This window comes from Oreochromis niloticus, linkage group LG18 (genome assembly GCF_001858045.2).
Source record: "Oreochromis niloticus isolate F11D_XX linkage group LG18, O_niloticus_UMD_NMBU, whole genome shotgun sequence".
In the NCBI taxonomy this organism is placed as follows: Eukaryota; Metazoa; Chordata; class Actinopteri; order Cichliformes; family Cichlidae; genus Oreochromis; species Oreochromis niloticus.
In genome coordinates this window covers 18,117,244-18,139,554 of record NC_031982.2, presented here as the reverse complement: position 1 = coordinate 18,139,554, position 22,311 = coordinate 18,117,244, and the positions used below count along the sequence as shown (strand labels likewise).

Here is a 22,311-nt window from a genome sequence, read left to right as displayed (position 1 = left end):
CAGCAGCGAGAATGATGCCTGTCAAATAATACTGTTTTTTTTTTTCAACAGTTTATAAATTCTTGCCTTATTTTGTTTCACTCTCTTCTCTGTCACTAGTTTTCATTTGTCCCGGGACTCTGAAGAGTATCGGCGCCGCCACCTTCCTGTTTGAAGGCGAGCAGCAGGCCGGCTCGTGGTGCAAAGACCCGCTGCAGGCCGGAGACAAAATTTTCTTCATGCCTTGGACGCCATACCGCACTGATACCCTCATCGAATACGCCTCGCTGGAGGATTTAAAAAATGGTCGCCAGACGACCACCTATAAACTGCCGCATCGTGTCGACGGGACGGGCTTCGTCGCTTATGACGGTGCCATCTTCTTTAACAAGGAGCGCACGCGCAACATCGTCAAGTTTGACCTGCGCACGCGCATCAAAAGCGGCGAGGCCATCGTTAACAATGCCAACTACCACGACACCTCTCCCTACCGCTGGGGTGGCAAGACCGACATTGACCTCGCAGTAGACGAGCGGGGCTTATGGGTAATCTACGCCACAGAGCAGAACAATGGCCGCATAGTGGTGAGCCAGCTCAACCCGTACACGCTCCGCTTCGAAGCCACCTGGGAGACAGCTTACGACAAACGCTCTGCCTCCAACGCCTTCATGGTATGCGGCGTGCTGCACGTAGTACGCTCCACCTATGAGGAGAACGAGAGCGAGGCGAGCCGGAGCCAAATCGATTACATCTACAACACCAAGCTGAGCCAGGGCGAGTACACAGACATCCTGTTCCCCAACCAGTACCAGTACATCACCGCTGTGGATTACAACCCCAGGGACAACCAGCTGTACGTGTGGAATAACTTTTACATCCTGCGCTACGACCTGGATTTCGGGCCGCCGGATCCCGCTGAAGGTGAGAGCTGCTCCATTGTTGTTTAGTCTTTGTCTAATTCTTCTATTGTTTGGCTGCAGCGTGGGATGTCACAGATGGCTGCCTTTTAATTTTGGATGCAAGTCAGGTGTGATATATAAAAAATAAAAAAGAGAGTGTTGCGTTAGTCTTGGGGAAAGGGCTCATTTGCAGACAGAAATTACACATTCACCTTGGAATGAGGGATAGCTCCCAGTGGGGGTTGCATCGCAACCAAAAAAAAAACCCCCAGCTCCTTTATTACCATGAGGCAAGCCGAGGCACTCCTTCCAGCTGAAGTTTGGACCCTATCAAATTCTTTAATCTCAGGCCTTATCCAGAACCATTATGAACACGGCCCTCCTGAACTCGCCTCTAATGCTGGGAATATGCTCGAGAGGTATTGTGCACAGTACGACACAGGTTATCCTCTCCCCCTTTACCTCGGGTATTCAAGTTGTTGCCATGGTTACCTCATCAACTTCACAGAGGCCATTTTTGCAACAGATCAGAAGATAATCGCTACCCTATTGTGGGATAATATTTTTAAAATCGCCAGACTGAGGTGTGCGAGACTTATGTACCACTCGGTGGATCACGAGCAGGAGAGTGGCTGGAAAGCGATTACGCCGAACAATCTCGTCTTGGGGGCTGTGGGGTGGGGAGGTGGGGGGGCTTAAATTAATCTGTGAAGTGCTGAGAGGCGACATACGTGTCACCACACAGCGGCCTTACATCAAGCTGATAATGGGTTTAATTACCTGACTGCTGCCATCTTATCCCATAAAGCTCGGCTTCTCTAAGTCTTCTGTATGAAGTGTGGAAAACAAGAATCTTGACCTGACTCGACGATACGTTAGAGGCTCAGGTTGCCCTCAGGCAGCGGTCCGGATTAGGTTATGATTTTTTAACTTCTGGATATTCGGGAGGGGCTACGCGCAGCGGTGGGGGAAATCTGATTCTTGACCTGAGCTGCTGAAAAGTGGCGAGGGGGGTAGGGTGGGGGCGGTTTGCCGCTGACGTCTCAATGGAGGCTGTGTGCTCCTGAACTCTGGCCTCTTGTCAACACGTCTGTTTGTTTTCCCGCTGTTCCCTGGAATCTCCCCCGGCATGATAACTCGACACCCAAGGGAGGCTCCGGGTTTGTGTCTGAGCCGCGGAACAACCAAAGCCTCAATTAAGAGTATGTTCGAGAAGATATGAAAAATACTCCCAACTTTAATGAGTTCGTCATGCATGCAAACTGCCTGCTCAACTCCTCACATCCTGATGTATGTAAATGTAATTAACAACTGAATTATCATAATTACCCTCCTTGTCTCAAAAGGAGTCTTGGGGAGAGGAGGAAAGTGGCCATCACAGAGCATTTTCAATGAAGGGCCTAATGTGCTCCCTCAGCTACTGCAATGGCTCGGTAAACATAAATGCCACTGAAGCCTGGTGTTGCCACTTGCTGCAGCAACAGTGCATTTAATCAAGAAACCCCAAAGAACATAGCTGTTGATTTCACTCATTATTCGAAGTGCGGGCTTCCTGCCACTGTTCCGTTATTGGGATCCAATCAGAAATGTGTCTTTGCAGCAGAACTTGTCACTGTGGTTCATTAAGTGCGCCTTATGAGAACATTATGAAATGTTGCGAGCTCGAGTAGGAGAGAGGAGGCATCTGTAGATGCCAAGGCCAGCAGCAGCAACAGCAGCAGCATGCCAGATCCCGTGAATGGCACTTGAAAATAATTGGTTCTTGTTTATTAGGTTTTTTTCAGATTTACACCTTTAACTTCTTTACTGTGTAGCTATTAGGATTTATTGCTGCCCATGATATGCCGTTGAATTAAACAACCTATTCTGCAGGGTAATCTAATGGTGCTGAAATAATGTCTCTCTCTCTCTGAAACTGAGGGGCACTTGAGGCGTAAAGGAAATTAATTGTGCCCATTAAGATTCATCGACCACAGAGTGAAGTTACCTCGAACACCAAACCCAATGTATCTCTCTCCTTTTTAGAGCTCGTGTAATACAATGAACGTCGGTGTCCTTTTCTGTCAGAAGCATCAACCTTGGCCGTAGTGCTCATCCTACAGAGGCGCTGAAACGCTAGCAGGATTAGGGGTTTATATTAAGGTTTTTTGGGGTTTTTTTTTAGCAAAGTGATCAAAGCAGAAAATAATTGACCTTAGCAACTTGTCTATATTTTCTTTACCTTGTGTAGTGTTGGTAACAGTGCAGGTTTCTTAATTCGGGCCCCGGGTTGAGGTGATTAGCTCGGATCATTCCCCAAATCGATCGCTCTCGCCTATTGCTCTAAATAATTTGCGCAAGTTTAGAGGAAACCTCTATGCTCTGCTAATGCGTTGAGAACACAAAAAGCTCTGGTCAATATTTGGAGAGTCTACCTTCTCAGAGGTCGACCTCTTAAAAAACGAACAAACCAAAAAGAAGGCGTTTGCCAATAAAACAATAAAAAGCCCATCTAAGTGCCCGTAGTTACAGAACCAAGAGGGACAGTGGTAATGTATTCTCTGTGATGTGCAGAGACATTAGCTGATTTCAGTCCGAGCAGCTCAGAAGCCAATCAAAAGGACCAGTAATTGCAGAAAGCTTTTCAGGCTAACAAGGAGAGAAAACAGAAAATTAATTTGTCTTTTAGGTAGCATCGATTTGAGGTCTTAAAGACAAGAGGCATAAAATTATTGGCTTTATCCGAAACACTTAGCTCCTTGGAATAGCATGGTAGCAGTGAGCAATAAGTGGGCTCTCTGCTAAATTACAAAACAATTATTATCATATCCTGCATGCGGCGCATATCTGTCGGCTAAATCCAGCTGTGCGCCATGCTGCACTTTGGTTTGCTTTCATATCTCAGAACGACGCCTCCAGGTGTGCCTTCAAGACGGAGGACATTTATAGATGTGTCATGCACTAAGCCTGTGTTCCACCCTCTGATGCATGATGTTTGGCAACAGAAATAGGGGCTCCAGAGAATGAGTCGGGGATTTGGAACAGCTCTAATTGTTCTGCTTGGTGGATTATGGCAGGAAAACTTTTTTCAGTGGACCTTATAGGCCTATATGACAGAGGGTTTTGGGGTGTTTTGCTCAGAGTGTATTTCTGTCTGCACATATATCTTCCTGTCTGCATGCATGTGTCTTTATTGTGAGCCGCACTGCCATCCTTCTGACTCAGACTGTCAGGTTGTGACTGTGCTATGTCGGCTGCTCCACGGTATTCAGTTTCAGGCCTCATAAATTACCCCACACAGACATAGGATATGTCGGGCAGAGCCTTTTTCTGTCTGCTGCTCTTTAAAGAATAAGTGTCAATAAAGCAGTCAGCCCTGCAACAATTTCATAATAACTCGAGTTTTTGTACTTTTAGGAGGAATAATGACATGTACTTTGGCATCGGATCAGAAAGTACACATGGATTGTTTTGCGGTTTTTTGTACCCTGCATGCCAAGCTCAAGTCACGTAAGCTTGAATCAGGCAGAACAGCATTAGTGCATATAAACAGCCTAATGTAAAATTCATGACTTCTGGGATTTGTTTCTGTCATTAATTACCAGCAGTGGCTTTAGGTAAAGAGGCAAAAAACCAACTGTAGCTTCTGCGTGGCTCTTTTCCTCTCCCTCGCTGTCGAGTCAGGCCAATCAAACCACACATGGATACACGAGGACCCCCACATGGAGTCACGGTGGGCTAAGCTACCCAGCTGCTGGTTGCAGTCTTATTTTTACCCATCAGACTGTACATTATTTACCGTGCACCCTTCTTCCATTTATTACAAATCTATCAACTCGTATAGCTCCAAAAAGGAATCCTGGTAATGCAAGGATGATTTCTAACCGATGGCAATGATTTCCTTTCAGCTGTGAGGGTCTGTTTGTTCGTCTACTGTGAGGATTAGCCTTGTAAGTGATTCAGCTTCAAAACTGAAAGCAATTAAAACAGCTTGATTTGACTGCAGCTGTCATTGCTTTTCCCTTAATAGCAAGTATTAGGCAGCTTATGATGCATTTATTCTGGTGTCTATCTGGACAGGTACATAGTTTTTACTGCTCTCGCTCGATGTGTGTAATTTGATATGGAAAAAAAACACCCCACGCTGTTTTAGTACAGCCGTGTCAGCTATAAAAGCAAGGACAAACAGAGTGTCTAGACCTCTGATCGTCTGATTATGGTTTAATATTTTTTGTCATCTTCCTCTCGGATACGTAAATGACTCTGGGGGGCTATAAAGTGATAAAACTAATTCTGTTCCATCTCCAGTGTCTTGATGGATGATCTTGCATAATGGTTTTCCTTCCTTTTAGCTCTGTTTTAATTTACACACTCTGTTTTGACACTGGTGACAGTCATTTTTCAAGCATTCAATCTCAAACTCTTCCATTATTTACAAGAGGTATTATTCACCATATGTCAACAGTATGCCTTTGGTGTCAGATTGCCCATAAAGAGTGACTTCGCTGCCTCTCGAGAGAAATGCTAGCTAATTGGTGCAGCCCTCTCTTGGTTGAGTGCTATCAGAGGACACAGGGCTCTTACTGGAGGGGAATTTGCTCTTTGCAATCAAAGGAAAATTGTAGCGCGCATGGTGCACAGACATCAAAATAACCCCTCAGATGCATCGACATCTGATAAGCACATTACTGGATGTACTACTGAATAGATATTTGATGTTCTTGGTGTTATTCTAAGTCACATTGTGATATGAAACCCAAGACATGATGACTATAAGCATCTACAAAGATGGTATCATGTCTTTGATTAGAATAAAAATCGCTCTTGACATCTGAGTACCACTCCTAATTACAGTGTTGCGAGTCCATGATTCTCCCTGACAGTCTCTTACAAGAGACAATGACCATCTAATAGTAAATGATGTATATGATCTAATAGTATGAAACATATTTAGGGATGCCGGCTGCTATAGAGCTGTCAAAATTTGCACCTTTTGCCTGGATAATCATTTGAAAATGCACATGAACATAAAAGAATATGGCGACCCACAAACTCTGCATCCTTTTTTATGATTTCTCAACTCTAAAGATGTGCTGGTCGTCTCTTTTTTTAATAATCTTGGGTATTTTTCTTTTATATTAGGGAAGTTATAAGCAATTTAATTACTAATGAAAACAATCAAGTTACAGCTCTGTGTTGGAATACTGAACTTTATTGGTATGCGAGGGTTTTGACTCATATATTTGAAATGGCATTGTGTGATGAGTCATATAATCAATTAAGTGATTAACAGAAATAAGTCTGAAGCAATTACTATTAAATATTCATGATTAAATAACTATTTTTATTGAATTTTTACACATTTAAATCTCAGCTTGTCTGCTTCAGACTGTGTTGGAGCTAATTGATTGTGTTTGATTTGTTACAAATTCTGATTGGCATTCATTTTAAAAAAGTTATGCTAAAATATGCTAAAAATGCTCAAATAAAATAGTATTAAATAAATAATTGGCCTGTTTTGGTTCACAATGTGAATACGTAAAAGGATTGGAGCCATCAGTTTGAATACATAACATTTAATCACATCTTAAAGCTTCACCATTGCTTAAAATAATCGTTGACAGATTAATTCAGAACCTATTTTTTTCTCCTAACCTCATCATAGTTTTTCTTTTCTTTTTTTTTTTGCTGCAGATCTTAATTGATTAAATCATACAATTGAAAACAAACAACGTTTATGAAGATGGAAAACAAACAGAATATAAATACCGAAAAGCAAACTAAATAGTTCTCAGTACAGGGTAATAAGTTTGGTGTTTTGGTCTCTTGAGTTGGAGAAACAGCGTCTCAGGAGCAGGTTAATCAGGTGAAGCAAGCATGCTGTTACAGCCAGATGCATATTAGAGCTTATATCAGCCTGTGGAAAAGCACAAGTTTGCTCAGGTATGGAGAGGTTTAATATTCTGAAACCTAATTACACTTGCCCTTGTATTGCATTATATGCGTATATTGAATCAACCAAGTCAGCCTATGAATCATTTCACTTCTCCTGAGTCAATAAAAAAATCCTCATCTGCAATATATAATATATTTGAAACACCATTTTTTTGTTTTTTTGTTTTTTTAACTGTAGCGTTGTTTTTTATTATTATCTGATAGCCTCAAAGTTATTTATCTGTAAAGGAATAAATAAAAGTTTTTATTTATTTACGTAAACAAAGTCTTTTTAATGCATCTTCCCAAAAGGTAGAAAAGGGGGGGGGGGGATTTCGATTGCTTTGGTATGGTTTGGCTGTCATTTTTTAACTTATTCTGCACATTGTCCTGTCTTTGGGTGATAACTGAAGGCTTAATCATTAACTGGAAATGATAACTGCACCTTAGCTGATGACTGTGCATGTGCAGGTGTCAAACACACAAGGACCAAATGAGTGTAAGGTAATTACCCAGGGCTGCTGTCTGGAGGAAAGGTCATTGAGAGAATTGTCACAATTCAGGCACAAATGAGTAACACCCCACTCCACCCGCCGTCACACTAATGCTTCTCTCCACTCCCTGCATCACCACATATAACTTATTTAATGTATTTAAATATTTTTTTTGTCCAGTGAAAACGTACATATTCACCTGACTGGCTGATTAAAGTGGAACCAGTCACCATTCTCAGGAAATGGAGAAATGTGTCTGATGATGGACTGTCAGACAGGATGATATTGCATTTTCCCATCAGCTCCCAGGGAAACTGAAGACAACCCTATGGTGCCTTTCACAGCGGCAGACCTCATTTTGGGAATCTGCTTTTATCTCAAAATACAATCAAGTGGTTGTGGGCAGAAATGTATGATCATTCATGCAGGAGACAAGTAGCCCAGTATATACACGTAGACTTGTGCACATACACACAATGTGTTTTCCTTTTATTCTTATTGGCTATTCATACTGTATAAAATTTATAGATTTCCCATTTCTGCTCCCATTTCCCAGTTATCTCCAGGCTCTGTGCAGCAGATATCCATCTGTGTGCACACAGTGGTTTTAAGCAGAGACACACCTGACTAATCGAGCAAACACAAGCACACTTGCACACGTGCACGTGCACATTCACGCAAAGATTTGCTTCGCAGGGTAGGCGTGGACTGAATACAGTGGAATCGCATTATTGCTGATGTATGGTTTTTGCCCAGAGCAGTGCAATTCTCCTTCCGCACACCAGCTTTATCTGAGTGAAAGAGAGATGAACAAGGCAGAAAAAAGGTAAAATGCAGACAGGCTTTGTCTTCATTGTTGACATTTAATCAGCCCAAGGTACTGACTCTGCTGGGAAGAAATAACTGCTATGTCAAAGGATGCCTGACCGCCATTGCCTTTTTGTTGTTGTTATTTATGGGCTTAAGTAAAGTATAAAATAGTAAGTGATACTGTTATGTTTGCATGTTTATCTTGATTTCTTTTAGTAAATGAGCTGGGGGGGGGGGGAGTGGAAATAAAGAGTGAAACCCGCACAATGCTCTTATTTCCAGGAAATATGGGAAGCAGTAACTCTAGTAATACCAACAAACCATGAGGCTCAAAACAGATGCAGTCCCCCCCCACTGCGAGAAACAGCAGGGGTTCAAGGCGAGGATGTTTATGTCTCGAGCTCTAACAGCGTCACTGCTCTCTCCCTCCCTCTCTCTGTCTGTAGTGCCAACCACCGAAGACGCCTCTGTCTCGTCTGCCATGCCTAAGACCACAACAATTACCACCACCACTGCCGTGTCCACTGTGAAGGGGCGCGGTGACACCACAGTGGCAGGAGCAGATCCAAGAGATGGCAGAGATCCGTTTGAGGACAGCCGAGGCTTGAGTACGGCTGAGCCCACTATCCCAGAGCTGCCTCCAACACCCAGACGCTTCTGCGAGGTGACTAGGAGGAGAGCCATTGACTGGCCCCAGACCCACACTGGGACCACTGTGGAGAGGCCCTGCCCCAAGGGGACCAGAGGTATTTCCACCACTTTTCTTGAAACATGAAAATTGAACATTTTGTCTACTGTGTGCCTGCTAGAGGTAGACGTTCTTTCTTTTTTTGTCTGTAAAAGTATTCCACTGAAACTTTTAGCAGCCCTGTGACCATAGGGTTTTAACAGAGGAACAGTCTGACATTTAAAGAAATACTTATTCACCCTCTGAAATGTGGACAAGAAAACTATTACCACTCGTGTGTGTGTGTGTGTGTGTGTGTGTGTGTGTGTGTGTGTGTGTGTGTGTGTGTGTGTGTGTGTTTATATACAGTCCTCATAGGCATGAATGTTGCTGTAATTCTGGGCTTTTAGTTATTTCTTTATACTGTTGTTTTTCCAGGGTGCAGTGACTATACAGCATACATTTTTAACAAGTTTAAAAAACAAAACAAGAAAAGACGGTCCAAAAAGTTTGAATTTATTTTGGATTTTTCTAATCCACACAGGGTCAAATATATACATGCATTTACATTTTTATTTTAATAATTGATGCTTAAAGTTCTACAATATATTTAACTTGACAAAGCCAAGGTCTATTAAGTTCTCGTAAGTGATCATAATTGATTACAACTTCTAGTTTCTCTTTGCCAGCATCAAAAGGATTTGTTTGGCAGCACTAATTGGATTGATCAATATCAGAACACTGGGAAAGAGTTTTAGATTTATATAAGTTTGGAAGGTGTCTTGGAACCAGCTACAGGGAGGCCACAAGCCAGTGTACTGCTGGTTCCAGCTCCAGGCCTGGATAACTGGGGAGAGCCGTGTCAGGAAGGGTACCTGGCGTAAAGTCTTGGCCAACTCAAATATGCAGGACAACTGCAGATTAGAAAACTGCAGGTTCCAAGATCATATGTTCAAACTGTTGTACACAACTATGAGTTATTAGGATGTTTCACCACCTTTGCAAGAGGAAATTGGTTAGGATGTTCAAAAACAAACCAATAACCACAAAGGCTCAAGCCTGCCATGAACTGGAAACTGATGGAACACCGGCGTCACTGTCCACAGTGATGAGTTTTAAATTGCTATGGACCAACCAAGAAAGAAGCCCCAGCTCCAGAATTAACACCTTCAAGCTTGACTAAAATTTGCAGCTGCCCTCACGGACAAGCCAAATGCCTTCTGGAGGGAGGGTGGTGAAGCAAAGCTTGATGGGTGAAACTTGGACACTATTGCGTGTTCGTGCAAAGCAATGATCCCAAACGCACATCAAAGTTGGTTTTGGAATGGATAAAGCGAGCTAACATCAGCTTCTAGAATGACCTTTCGAAAGCCCTGACCTCGGCCCTATTCTGGACTAGACTTTAAGCTGGGTCAGTGCCAGGAAATTAACCAATTTAAATCAACTCTGCCAAGAAGAGTGGTCAAATATTCAACCAGAATTATGCCAGAAACCTGTTAATTGGTTGCATTTTGTTAATGTGCAGCTAGCTAAGGGACAGTTGACCAAATACTAGTGGGGGTATACAGTATGTATATATTTGAGCTTGTGTGCATGATTGTAATCTTGTATGGATTAAAGAAAATCCAAATTAAATGCAACTATCATCTCTTATCTTATCTGAAGAGCTAAGTATAGAGCAAGAGCTAGATGCTTATTAGCCTAGCTTAAACTGGAAACAGTGCTAAGTTTACTAGCCTAAAGATGTCTCGTATTGCCTCTAAAGTTTAATAATCAACATTTTATATTTTGTTTTATTTAAGCCATATACTATTGGTGTTGTGAAAAATGTGTGTTTTCTTCTGTTATGACTTCTTACAAAAATCATTAGGTAATTTTAAGCTAGCTTTTTTTCTGCCTGTCAATTTGTCCAAGTTTAAGCTAAGCTAAGGTAATTGTTTCTAGGCTTTAGGTCTATTTTTACGACATGTCTAAAGATATGGACAGGGTATTAACAATTACATTTTAAAATTAACCATGTCTAACATTCACCATAAAGACAAAAAGATATTTGAACACAAATGGGAAAATATTCACTAAATGGTTAATTAAAACAATGGCACAGCAACAACACACAATATTTTCATATATTAAAATATACATTTCTCTGACAGTTTACAAAAGTTTACAGCTTACAAAAATACTGTTTCTATTGAAACACTAATTCATAAATGTCTATTTTGTGTCTTATTCCAACTGCTTTGAATTGCCTTAATTAGTCCTTACTCTCTAGGAGGTGCCAAATAATTAGTGTCATTAACAATCAGGTATAAACCAAACCTCAGAATGATCACAAATCACAGTTTTAAAAAAACAACGCTCCCAATTAAACATGTTAAAATTGCAGTTACTTATTTAGGTGTTGCTTCCAGCTTGGTTTACTTGTCTTTTTTTTGTTTTGTTCTTTTTGTAAAACTTCACAAAATGGACGTGTCAGTCTAAAAATGTATTATAGCATGATTTGAGCCTTTTTGGCAAAAATAAGATTTCGAAATGTACCTATTTACTGTAATTTTGAAGCCCTTTTCTCCGTGAAAGAAAATCACACAGAAGAAAAAAACAATCTGTACCAGAGCAAAAGTAAATCTAATAAAGACGTTGGACTACTTCCATTAGTTAGCCAGATTAAAAATCCTTCTAGAAATGAAGAAACTTGGCCATTAATTTTGCAGGTGATCATCTGCTGTAATTTCACAAAATCCACCTAAACATCCCGTTGCAAAGATTGGCCACTGAAAAGACTCAAAAGAAAGTGGGAAAGGAGACTTAGAGTCTTAGATTTAGCTTTTACTAGTCAAGCTGCATGTAATCTGGAAGAATCATGTTTTATTTGTACATGCATAGCAATAGGTCTCTAAAATATTTGTTTACGATCAATGACAAACCACTGCGTCCACCTTTTCTTTTTTTCTGTGCATTTTCCCCCAAGCTTTGAAGAACTCTAATAGTCTTTTAGTGTCCTTTCTGCACTTTTTTGTCATACAGACAGTCTACAAAGCTTTTAGGTTTTCAATCATTTAGAAATCTTTGTTCCGGGTGAAGAGTCTGCATGAATGAAGGATAAGCAGGAGAAACTGTATCTGAGCAAAATTCTGGCTCCCCTCCAACTGTTGTTTTTATTCTGTGGTACTGCAGGCATCGCCTCTTTCCTCTGCACCATGGCAGGGACATGGTGCTCCAAAGGGCCAGACCTCAGCAACTGCACCTCCCACTGGGTGACTCAAGTGGCACAAAAGGTAAAAGGAGAATTTGTCGATCACAAAAATATAGCAGCAAACAACCACGTAACATGGCTGCGATCCAACATACGGCGGTAATTTCTGACCTCGTTCCCTAGCTTGGTTTATTTTTCCAGCGCACAACTTTTCAAGTGTACACGAAACTTTCAAGGGTAACTAAAATGCTGTTTGGCAGCAGAAAGAAATGAGCTAAAGCATCAGGAGTAAATGCCAAGAACTGCAGTCTGTTAGTGAGAATCAAAGAGCCACGGTTTCTTTCTGCGGTGACATTTATGCTTTGATGTCATGCAGGTAGAAATGTAATGTAGATGTGCAGATAACAGTTGCTTAGATGCACAGGAATGTAAAACATAGCAAACCCTGAAGAAGAGATTATTGTTTCTCTTGAAAAAAAAAAAACACCTACAGAATGCTGCAGGCTCAGGCAGGGTTTCAGCCTATTGTTGAAAGACATCTTGGCTAATGAACAGCTGTGTGTTTAAAAAAACAAAAACAAAGAAACAGTAGTAAGTGAAAAAGTGTTGGATACGCTCTGTTTTTACGCTAGAAACACAAAAAAATGAAGTGTAATAGAGAAAGTATGCACACTGCATTAAAACTGGGGTATGCGATATGTTTTCAGCATCACTGGACAAAAATCCATAATTACCTTTCAGCATACTCCAGTTTTGAGAGGGAGCTAGACTCATGTTCCTCATCTGTGTGGAGTCTTTGGAGACCTCATCGGGTGAGGAATACTAAGCAGTTACAAATAGAAGTCAGATGCATTGGTGTAATAGGCTTTAAAAAGAAAGAAAAGAGGAAAGTGAAGTCCGAATCCCGTGTTTGGACAAAAGTTAGCAACACTTACAGTTTCTGCTTCTTCCAGAATTTTCGTCATTCAAGTTTTAATGCAACATGTTTTTGCATATTTTTAGAAGCATTCAGTTAACAGTATTTTCCCTCAAAGTAACGCACAGAGATAGAAAAAAACTCCAACAACACATTTTGCATCTTACGCACTGTTGTCAAGTCGAAAACTCACACAACTCCATTACTCTCAGGCGATTATACACACTCCTAGCCTTGCTATGACATATAAAAAGCAGGAGCTTTAGTTATCTGTTCTAAGCTTTGCATATTTGCTCATTAAAAAGTGAAACTAATATGAACAGCGTTTAATTGGCTGAATTGGCTGTATAAGTCCTGATGTTAGATTTTATTAAGATATAATTGCCAGCGATGGTGGGCCTTACAGCTGCAGTGCTTCTGGTCTGTTGACACCGCTGTAGTACTTTTTAGTAAGTGGGGAGATGTTGTAATGTAGCTACAAGATACTTCTGATAGCCCTGAATTATATTTTGGAGGCTGAACGGCTCAAGGATTAATGGTATGTTGGTTTTGCATTAGCTTCCTCTTTGTGAAGTTTAATTGGCGGCGGCACTTCAAAGTCACATTTTGATTGATGTCGTCGTTGCCGCATTTTTGTGCAAAAAATTGATTCGTTTGTGGCAAAAGACACCTGGAAGACTGGTATAGCAGTTTTAAGATACACTTTATATAAAATATGTACACAGTATTGCAGTGGTTCTCTGTTTGGAGAGAGCACTGCTGTGCATTTAATAAGACATAGTTATGTTATAATTTCCCGGGTTAATCATACAGTCACCATGAGTGCATTCCGTCTGCACACAAAGACAAATTCCTTCTAGACTTGCTGTGAATTTTCAGATGTGTGTGAGAAATATTAGTCCAGGTTCATATTGCATGACTCTGATCTGAGCGCTGCATCACTGACACTTCACTGACACCCCCGTGTTTCTCCCCGTGGCTGTTTTTTTTTTTTAGATCCGAAGCGGCGAAAATGCTGCAAATTTAGCCAATGAGCTGGCACGTCACACACAGGGCCCGGTGTTTGCCGGCGACGTCAGCTCCTCGGTGCGCCTGATGGAGCAGCTCGTGGACATCCTCGATGCTCAGCTGCAGGAGCTCAAGCCCAACGAGAAGGACTCAGCTGGACGCAGCTTCAACAAGGTGCTGTGAAAATCCTCCCTGGCCTTTTCCTTTTCTGCCCTCTCGTTAAACGTTGTCCCTGTTTTGCCCCGGTTCTGTGTCAGCATGACTCAGGACATTCATTAGCAAAACACACACACAGATGCACACAAGCCGCTCGGCGCTTTTCTTACATGCACGCATGCATCATCCAAACACACGCGCAGTCTGAGGTGAGGGGGCTAGGGAGGCAGGTCTAACCCTGCGGGGGAAGCTCATTCCTCTAGAGTTCCTTGGTAATTACCAGCGTTGGAAAACACAGGCTCACCTGGCAGCTCCACCTTTAAGGAGCTAATGGCCATGAGCCCCCAACCAGCACAAAGAATAACTCTTCATTGCTGACAAGTGTGGAGGTGCCCCCTCCTGGAGCTCATGCAGGTGCTCAGTGGAAAGAAAGCAGGCCTGAGACAAAACTACATCTCGTAGCTGCTGGCAGTCCCGTGGCGATTTGAGTGACAGTTTTGAAAAATTACATTGTTATTCAGACTTTGGAGCAGTTGCTGTGTAAACAAAGTGATTTTGAACAAAAAAGAAAACAACCAAAAATGACGCCCATTGTTTGCGCCCATGTGTTCAGACAGCTGCACTGCTATTATTTGAAGATAAGAGCTAACAGGTTTCTTACTGCAATGCCAATATTGTTGCGGTGATTGGAACAATTCAAAGGCAACAACAACAACAACATTCAACTTAAAACTACTTGAAAATTGTGACATCCTGTGACAGAGCTGTTGTTTGTACCTGCAGCTCTGCAGCTGCAATGAAACACACTTTCACTCTCGAGCACACCAGGGGTGAATCTGACAGAGAAATACTACCGTGCCTGATTTTAAAGTCACTCTTTAAACAGCCTGCTTGGAATTGTGAATATAATAATTTAGTTATCCTTCCTTTGATCTCGTTGCGCTTCTCCGCCAACAGTCTTCCCCCCCATCTGAGCACTTCCGCCATGTACACATGTATTTGCAAGACCAAGAAATCTCAAAATCAAGATCTTTTTTTTTTTTTTAATTCCTTGCCCTGATTTATAGAATCTGGCTTTCTTATGATTAAAGAAATCAGGTTACTGCAGAAGGCAGACTGAAACCTGTCTGCCAAATGATTTCCATGCCATACTGGAATAAATAGACACCAATGGGTGCCAGTAAAAGAAGAAAAAAAAAAAAGAAGCCTGAACATCTGAGCCTACACACATGGGTTTGAAAGTGTTTAGAAGAAATGTATTGCATACATGATTTGCATTCAGGAAAGCTGAACTGAGAACACCCCCCAACAAAAACAGAACGCGGTGCTTTCAGCTTCACGCAGCTCTTTCCTCCAAATAAACAAGTAAATGGCGGCGTCCACGGGTGCAATCTGGACCACGTTGAAGAAACATTTCTGGTTCCCTGTGTGTGCTTTTTTTTTTTTTTTTTTTTTTAAAGTATGGTTGTAATTTGGACACAAGGAACATTTTTATCTCTTTGTTTCCCAATTCTGATGCAACGATATGTGAGTTTCTCTGGTTTGACTCAATTAGGAAGAGACGGCAACTTATTTAAAGCCAAGAGCCTAACAAAGGGTTTTTAAAGAGAGCTAACGCTGTATTATTTTCTCCATGACAAGAAATACAAATGACCTCATCCCACATTGTTTGTCTTCCGAATGTATTTTAAAGCATCACTAATGGGGAAGCTTCAGAATCTGGTCTCAGCATTTTTTCCTCACTGCTGCTTTGCGTTTCTCGTCTCTCTCCCCTCACTTTGACTTGATCCAAATTTATACTTAGTATTCAAACACAGCTCCCCTGAAAAGCACTTATTACTCTTTGGGTTATAGTTAATAGACCTGTGCCTTTTCTTCTTTTCATTAACTCTGTAATCAGAGATGGGCAGTAACGCGTTACTTGTAACCCGTTACTGTAATCTGATTACTTTTTTCAAGTAACGAGTAATGTAAGGGATTACTATTGCAAAAATGGTAATTAGATTACCGTTACTTTCCCGTAGGAACGCTGCGTTACTGCGTTACTAAAACCGTGATTTTTTGCGAGAATGTCTCATGACAGTGATGTAAGCGAGTGCGACGTTCGTGACAACAGCTGTCTGCAGATCAATAATGGATAATATATCGAGTGCGGGAGAGAGTATGAGCGTGCAGCGTTTAAAGCGTGGAAGTACTGACCTTATTTTGAGTTTGATTCCATAAAAAGTGACAAAAACATTAGTGTCCACTGTTCACTGCGTGGGAAGAAAACTTCTTTTTAAACCCCTAAACTTCCAAGCAAGCACCGAGTGCGCTACGACGTAATGTGAAATTCACAGAGAAACTCGCGGATTCTTCCACTGACCGCTGCGGCACACCTGCACCAGGGTAAACCTTCGCCTAACCCACTCCTGCTTTATAGGTGAAAATAGAGCAACAGGACCGCTAGTCTTTGACTTTATTTATTTTCTGCTGTGTTTTACTTGCATCTATTTGAAAGAGTGAGTGTAAACATCAAATAAAAAATATTTTATTTTATGTGCTGGAATGTGCAGAAAATAGGTTTAAATGTTAAACAAATTTCTTCCAGTCAGAGAATGTTGCATATAATTTAATTTTTGCTTGATGCATAAAGTTAAAAGATTAAAACTAATAAAACAAGTTTTAAAAAGAGACTTTTCCATTTGATTACATTTTGTATGATGGATTATGCAGAAAAAGTAGAATTGGGAAGTAAGAATTAAAAAGTAACTAAGTAAGTAATTAATTACTTTTGAAAATAAGTAATCAGTAAAGTAACGGGATTACTTTTGGGGGGAAGTAATCAGTAATTAGTTACTGATTACTTTTTTCAAGTAACTTGACCAACACTGTCTGTAATTGATGGTAAGTGGCATGACTTAATGCTTCCTGTTTTTTTACCTCCTCTTTCTTCAATCCGTTTCATGCACTTGATCATCTGGTTGTGCGGAAAAGCTTCAAAAAAGGGAGAAGACATGCAGAGCGTACATGAAGGTATAACTGCCAGGCTTTCTGCATTCCTTTTTCACCCCGATCCCTAACGCCTGGCTTGCAGCATGCCGCACTGTCTGTCTTTATGTCTTTGATTGTTTTGTTACAGCGTGTGCCTGCTGATGTGTTTGTACAAAATGCGGCCACTTCCTCAGATTCTGCTGTCTGCTGTCCTGTCATTCTGTCCATCTGAGGATGCCGCCATCCATATTCTTCTTCACTCGTAAATCTTCCCTTCGTTTTTTTTTTTACTTTCTCCTCCTCCTCTGCCTCCGCCACTCTTTTTTTTTTTGCCTCCCTCCATCTCTTCTCTTGTCGGCTCTTTACACGTCGTGTGAATAATTGCCTTCCCACGGTTGTAATTGCACCTCCCTGTCAGGCAGAAGTGTGATCAAAGTGGCAGTGTGCTCAATTTTCACTTGCTTATATTGTACAAATTCTACTGTCGCCATTGCAAATAATAATAATAAAATAAAAAAAACTCTTGGCCCCTTTTTGATTTATCTGTGGGATTAATTTCCAACCCCATCAAATATGTTTGTGTTCCAGTCTGATCTTTGCAGGCTGTCCACCAGACATTTTACTTAGTGGAGTGCAGTACTGTTTATTTTCTCGGGCTTGGGTCTGCTGAAAGACAAGGCCGTGATGTAGACACATGGGAGAAGATGCACGCACTGCATGGTGTTTAGATTTTGTGTTTCTCGGTGGCTCATGGATGGAGGGGAGGGGTACCTTGATACATTTGAGTTGTTGAGTGTTGCATTACCTACAGCAGATTTTAAAAATTCATTTATTCATTCATTTATTTATTTTAAGTTGTGGTAGGGACATAATTGAAGGCAGCATGGCAGTGTCAGTCTGTCAGTGGTGGATTGACACAAATATTCATGGTGCCCAGCGGCCTTATCCCAGACTCTAGCTTTGCCGAAAGTACAATGGTTTGTAAAGATGGGCCTCTCCTTATGCACTTCATCCCATACACCTCCTCCTGCCTGTATTTAGTTTACATTTAGCACTGCAGCTTGAAAGTATGCATTATTATGGTCCGTTCTCCCCATATACTCGGATATCCTGCTTGGAAAGTTAAAGCAGCCACAGCTTCCCAGAGTTAACAATCCAAAATGGCGACAGTGAACATAAACAGTAGTAAAACTTTTAATCAGCACTGCCACTGCTGTGTATTTATGACTTACGGAACAAGCCAGTTGCAGACCAGGCTCTGTCCATGAATCTGCTGCAGCGGTGATTTTAAGCATGAAAAAAGTGTTATATTGTGTTGCTCGTGTTACTTGAATTGCCTGGTTTTTTTTGTTTGTTTTTTCACTTTTTCTGGAATGCGCTAAGTCGTCCCAATTCCTGAAATCTGAGTTCAGAGGTACCTGGAATAGGTTAGCAGAAGATCCTGTGACTGAAACACTGAAGATTGCTGCTGAAGAAAGCTTTTGAATACAAGGAGGATCATTTTTTTTCCTCAGCAGATGTATTTTGCAGGTATAGAGAACAGAGTTATTGAGAAATCATCAAGTCTGTACCTTAGAAAATGTATAGAGATTAGACTTGGGATAAGGCAGGGCTGTAGCTCTGAAGGTAGAGAAGACCATCTACTAAACCAGGGGTGGGCAATCTCAGTCCACGAGGGCCGGTGTCCCTGCAGGTTTTAGATGTGTCCTTGAACCAACACAGCTGATTTAAATGGCTAAATTAGCTCCTCAACATGTCCTGAAGTTCTCCAGAGGCCTGGTAACGAACTAATCATGTGATTCAGGTGTGTTGACCCAAGGTGAGATCTAAAACCTGCAGGGACACCGGCCCTCGTGGACTGAGATTGCCCACCCCTGTACTAAACAGAAACTTTGTGGTTCTGGCTGCTCCAATCTCCTGTCTGCATGCCAAAGTATCCTTGGGCAAGATACTGAACCTCAAGTCGATGCGTTCATTGAAGTATAAATATGTGAGAAAGTTAGATAGAAAGCACCTGAGTGTAGAAAACAGTGCTTGTGTTAATGGGTGAATGAGGCATTGTGTATAAAGCAGTTTGAGGGCTCAAGGAGAGTAGAAAAGCCTTTTATACAATAATTTACTATTTACTTGAGCAACATGCTGTATAAATGCTGGATTTCGAAGCATTTTGCTTATTTCCATTATTGTGTCCCAGACACTTCTGACCATGTTTGGCCCCGTGCAGATTTTTCTTTGGGCCCTTACCACCATGTCGTCTCCTGGGCTGTGCCGATAAACTACTCTGTAAGACACTTTCTGCCGAACAAATTGTTTCACAGTTGACGTCAAGAGGTTTGCAAGCATTTTCCACAAATGACAAGAGGAAGGCCAGGAAATAAAAGCAATATATTGCAGCATCTGTCCAGCTTTATCTAAACACAGTGAATATGTGCATGCTGTGTAATGCCGGGGGGGACTACTTGATAGTGATGTTGACTGGTCCCCTCTACCTTCTGGGCCCTGGGGCATCGAACCAGCTGCACTGTTATAAGTTATGTCTCTGCTTTTTCATTAAATATCTTAAAACCAAATTCTGAGCTCTGTGCACAAGAGTCATGCTAATCAAAGATGAGGAACCTGCAACTAACTCCTAAATATCTAGAACCTAACATTGCCATATTGAGCACATTGGCATCATGGCATTAGCAATTAGCTTAAAGCTAATGTGGCTGTTATTTTATTTTTCAGTGTCACTGATAGTCGTCCATTGCTGTTTAAGTCAGAGCAGCTGAATATTCTGCAGATATGGGCAGCCACAGGGGCTCCCCTGGTGGTTGCACTCTTGTGATTTGTAAATTGACCACCACCCAGGCATGAATTAAATCAGAAGACAGATTCTTTCTGTGCTACACAAATTGGAGACAGACTCCCCCCCCCCCCCCTCTTTTGGATTTCATGGGTCCTTTGAGGATGGCTTACCAGGGGGCGGGAGAAGACCATTTAGTGTCTGTCTGGTTGTAATGGCTCCAACCCCATAATCGCCACTTCTCTCTCTCTCTCGCTCTCTCTCTCTCTCTCTCTCTCACACTCACACACTCACACACACTTAACTCCTGTCATAGTCACAGTTGCCTGCAAGGTTAGGGCCACAGAGATTGATTTTTTGTGCTTGGACCCAAGATATAAAGACATGCTGAGCACTCTGTGTCTGGATACAGCCATCACTGCTGCGGTTAACATCAGCTCAGTGGTTAAAACGTTGCGGTTAATCATATATTGGTGCAGACTTTGGTTGATTCCCTTTCTTGTTATTCCAAGCAAATGGATAATCCTGTCCTTGGTCAATTAGTGTTTTGGATAATCACAGCTGTGACTAATTGGTACAGTGAGCAAGGGCTTGTTTTGGTTAATTACCGTTATTGTGGTGGGTCTTGCTGTGGGTAATGGCACCTATGGTTAAATTGTCACTCTGATTTATCACACCCAGGGCTCCTCTAGATCTGTGTACAAATGTCTGTGTGTTTTTTTCGAGGGGGGTTAAGAAAGTTAATGATGTTGTTTCTTAATTGTACCAGCCAGGAGTCATGAACTTACCCGGCCAGGGTCAAAGGAAACTCTTGTTTTATCAACATATGATACTTGTGTAAGTTTTGTGGAATGTTTTGCTCGCATACTGCTTATCAGAAAGCAGGAAATGAAAGGATTGCCATTTAAAACAAGCAGAAATCCCACCACCCTCCCCTCCCCTCTCTCTGCTGTTTTGACTTGCACTACTATGCCGAACACGGATTTCACGATAATGCCCTCTTTCCTCGAGGAAAATTGTATCCAAGTCATTATGGTCAGATCCTGTTATGGAAATAAGAGTATTGTCCATGGATACGATTGCTTTTTTTTTTTTGGTTTGTTTTTTGAAAAATAGCTGCTTAAAGCAGGAAGTGCAAATGTAGCATTCAATGAAGGGGGAACAAAACCCCAAAACATTTGGTTTGTATTTCTTTTTACCCTCAAGGATGTTTGCATTATCATTCAATAAAGACGCTGGCCCACGAGAGACTTTCCCAGATTCGCTTTATTCTTTTTAAACAGAATATTAAATAATACACACTAAATATTCCATCGTCATTATTATTTTAGCTACCCATGGCTTTCTCTGACCTTCATGTCTTCAGTTGGAATGATTTTGCTTTTGTGATCTTTTTTTAATTATTATTATTATTTGTTTTCCAGTCCCTGCTCTTTGTCATTAAACTCAAGTTATGATTTGGGGTTGGACGGACTGCAAGCTGACAAATTTGTCTTGTCTCCATGGATACAGGCGATTGTGGACACTGTTGACAACCTCTTGAGGCCGGAAGCTCTAAAATCCTGGAAAGACATGAATTCCACGGAACAAACGCACGCCGCCACGATGCTGCTGGATACCCTGGAGGAAGGGGCGTTTGTCCTCGCGGAAAACCTGATTGAGCCCGCCATCGTGAAAGTTCCCGCAGAGAATATCCGTAAGTTCCTCTCCAGTAACTGAGAAAACCACATGTGCACATCCATCATTCACAGTCTGTGATGTTGATGGCTTTTCTTTTCTTTCATTTTTTTCAGTCTCAGGGAGATTGTTTTAAACACAGTGGTAAAAATTGTCTCACATTCGGGCAGCTATTCTTTAAGAAGAGCGTCATTTTGAAAATCGCCACATCTCATCTTGTTTCACTGACGTCATAAGAAAAGATTGGAGTCAAAAAAAAAGAGGAAAAAAGCTAATTTGCCCTCAAAGGCAGACACTTTATTATCAACATGATCTCATTCATATAAGTCAGCTTTGTGCAGTGAACTGTCATATTTCTACTCGTATCTCTTTGTTTCTATGGTTATGGTCCTCCACTTACCCTTTTTGTCTTATACCTCATTGATTTTTAATCTTTTTCCTGCATTGTAAAGTCACCTCATTGAATGGGTGCTGCCAGATGAACTGTCCAGACCTCTTGGGGGGGAAACAAAGAAACCAATTGAATGGCACTGCTCCATTCACATGACACTCTATCTGTTCCCTCTAAGCCTTTCCCATTAATAAGTAGTTAGCCAAACTGATAAGGACTAGTTGCTCTGTCTTTACCAAAAGCATTGATTAACACATTGTGTAATATGTTTCACATTAGCCATTTAATCACCGCATTCAGACAGTTTTTATGAGCTTGTCAAGTGCTTGCTTATCTGCACAATATAGATAATGCTCCAGTGAAGAAACATAACTAAATATGAAGAAACCTCAGAGAACCGCCTACCTGACCTCTCTTAAAAGAGTTGAAAAAAGCTGAAAATGATTGTTG

At 41.4% G+C, this 22,311-nt stretch overlaps 1 protein-coding gene across 12 annotated transcripts in view; it reads left to right on the top strand.

Annotated features, from left to right (window-relative positions):
* Positions 1-22,311, top strand: part of adgrl2b.1 (adhesion G protein-coupled receptor L2b, tandem duplicate 1) — a 90,951-nt gene that overhangs the window by 45,814 nt on the left and 22,826 nt on the right. For 9 of the 12 annotated variants that reach the window (XM_005476386.4, XM_013270386.3, XM_005476383.4 and 6 more), the window contains 6 exons: positions 100-900; positions 8,542-8,841; positions 11,937-12,037; positions 13,868-14,053; positions 17,012-17,050; positions 21,306-21,489. In XM_005476386.4, the coding sequence (XP_005476443.1) occupies positions 100-900; positions 8,542-8,841; positions 11,937-12,037; positions 13,868-14,053; positions 17,012-17,050; positions 21,306-21,489 (1,611 nt within the window). The remainder of the gene's footprint in view (positions 1-99; positions 901-8,541; positions 8,842-11,936; positions 12,038-13,867; positions 14,054-17,011; positions 17,051-21,305; positions 21,490-22,311) is intronic. The other 3 variants (XM_005476385.4, XM_005476384.4, XM_005476387.4) reach the window with 1 other exon arrangement.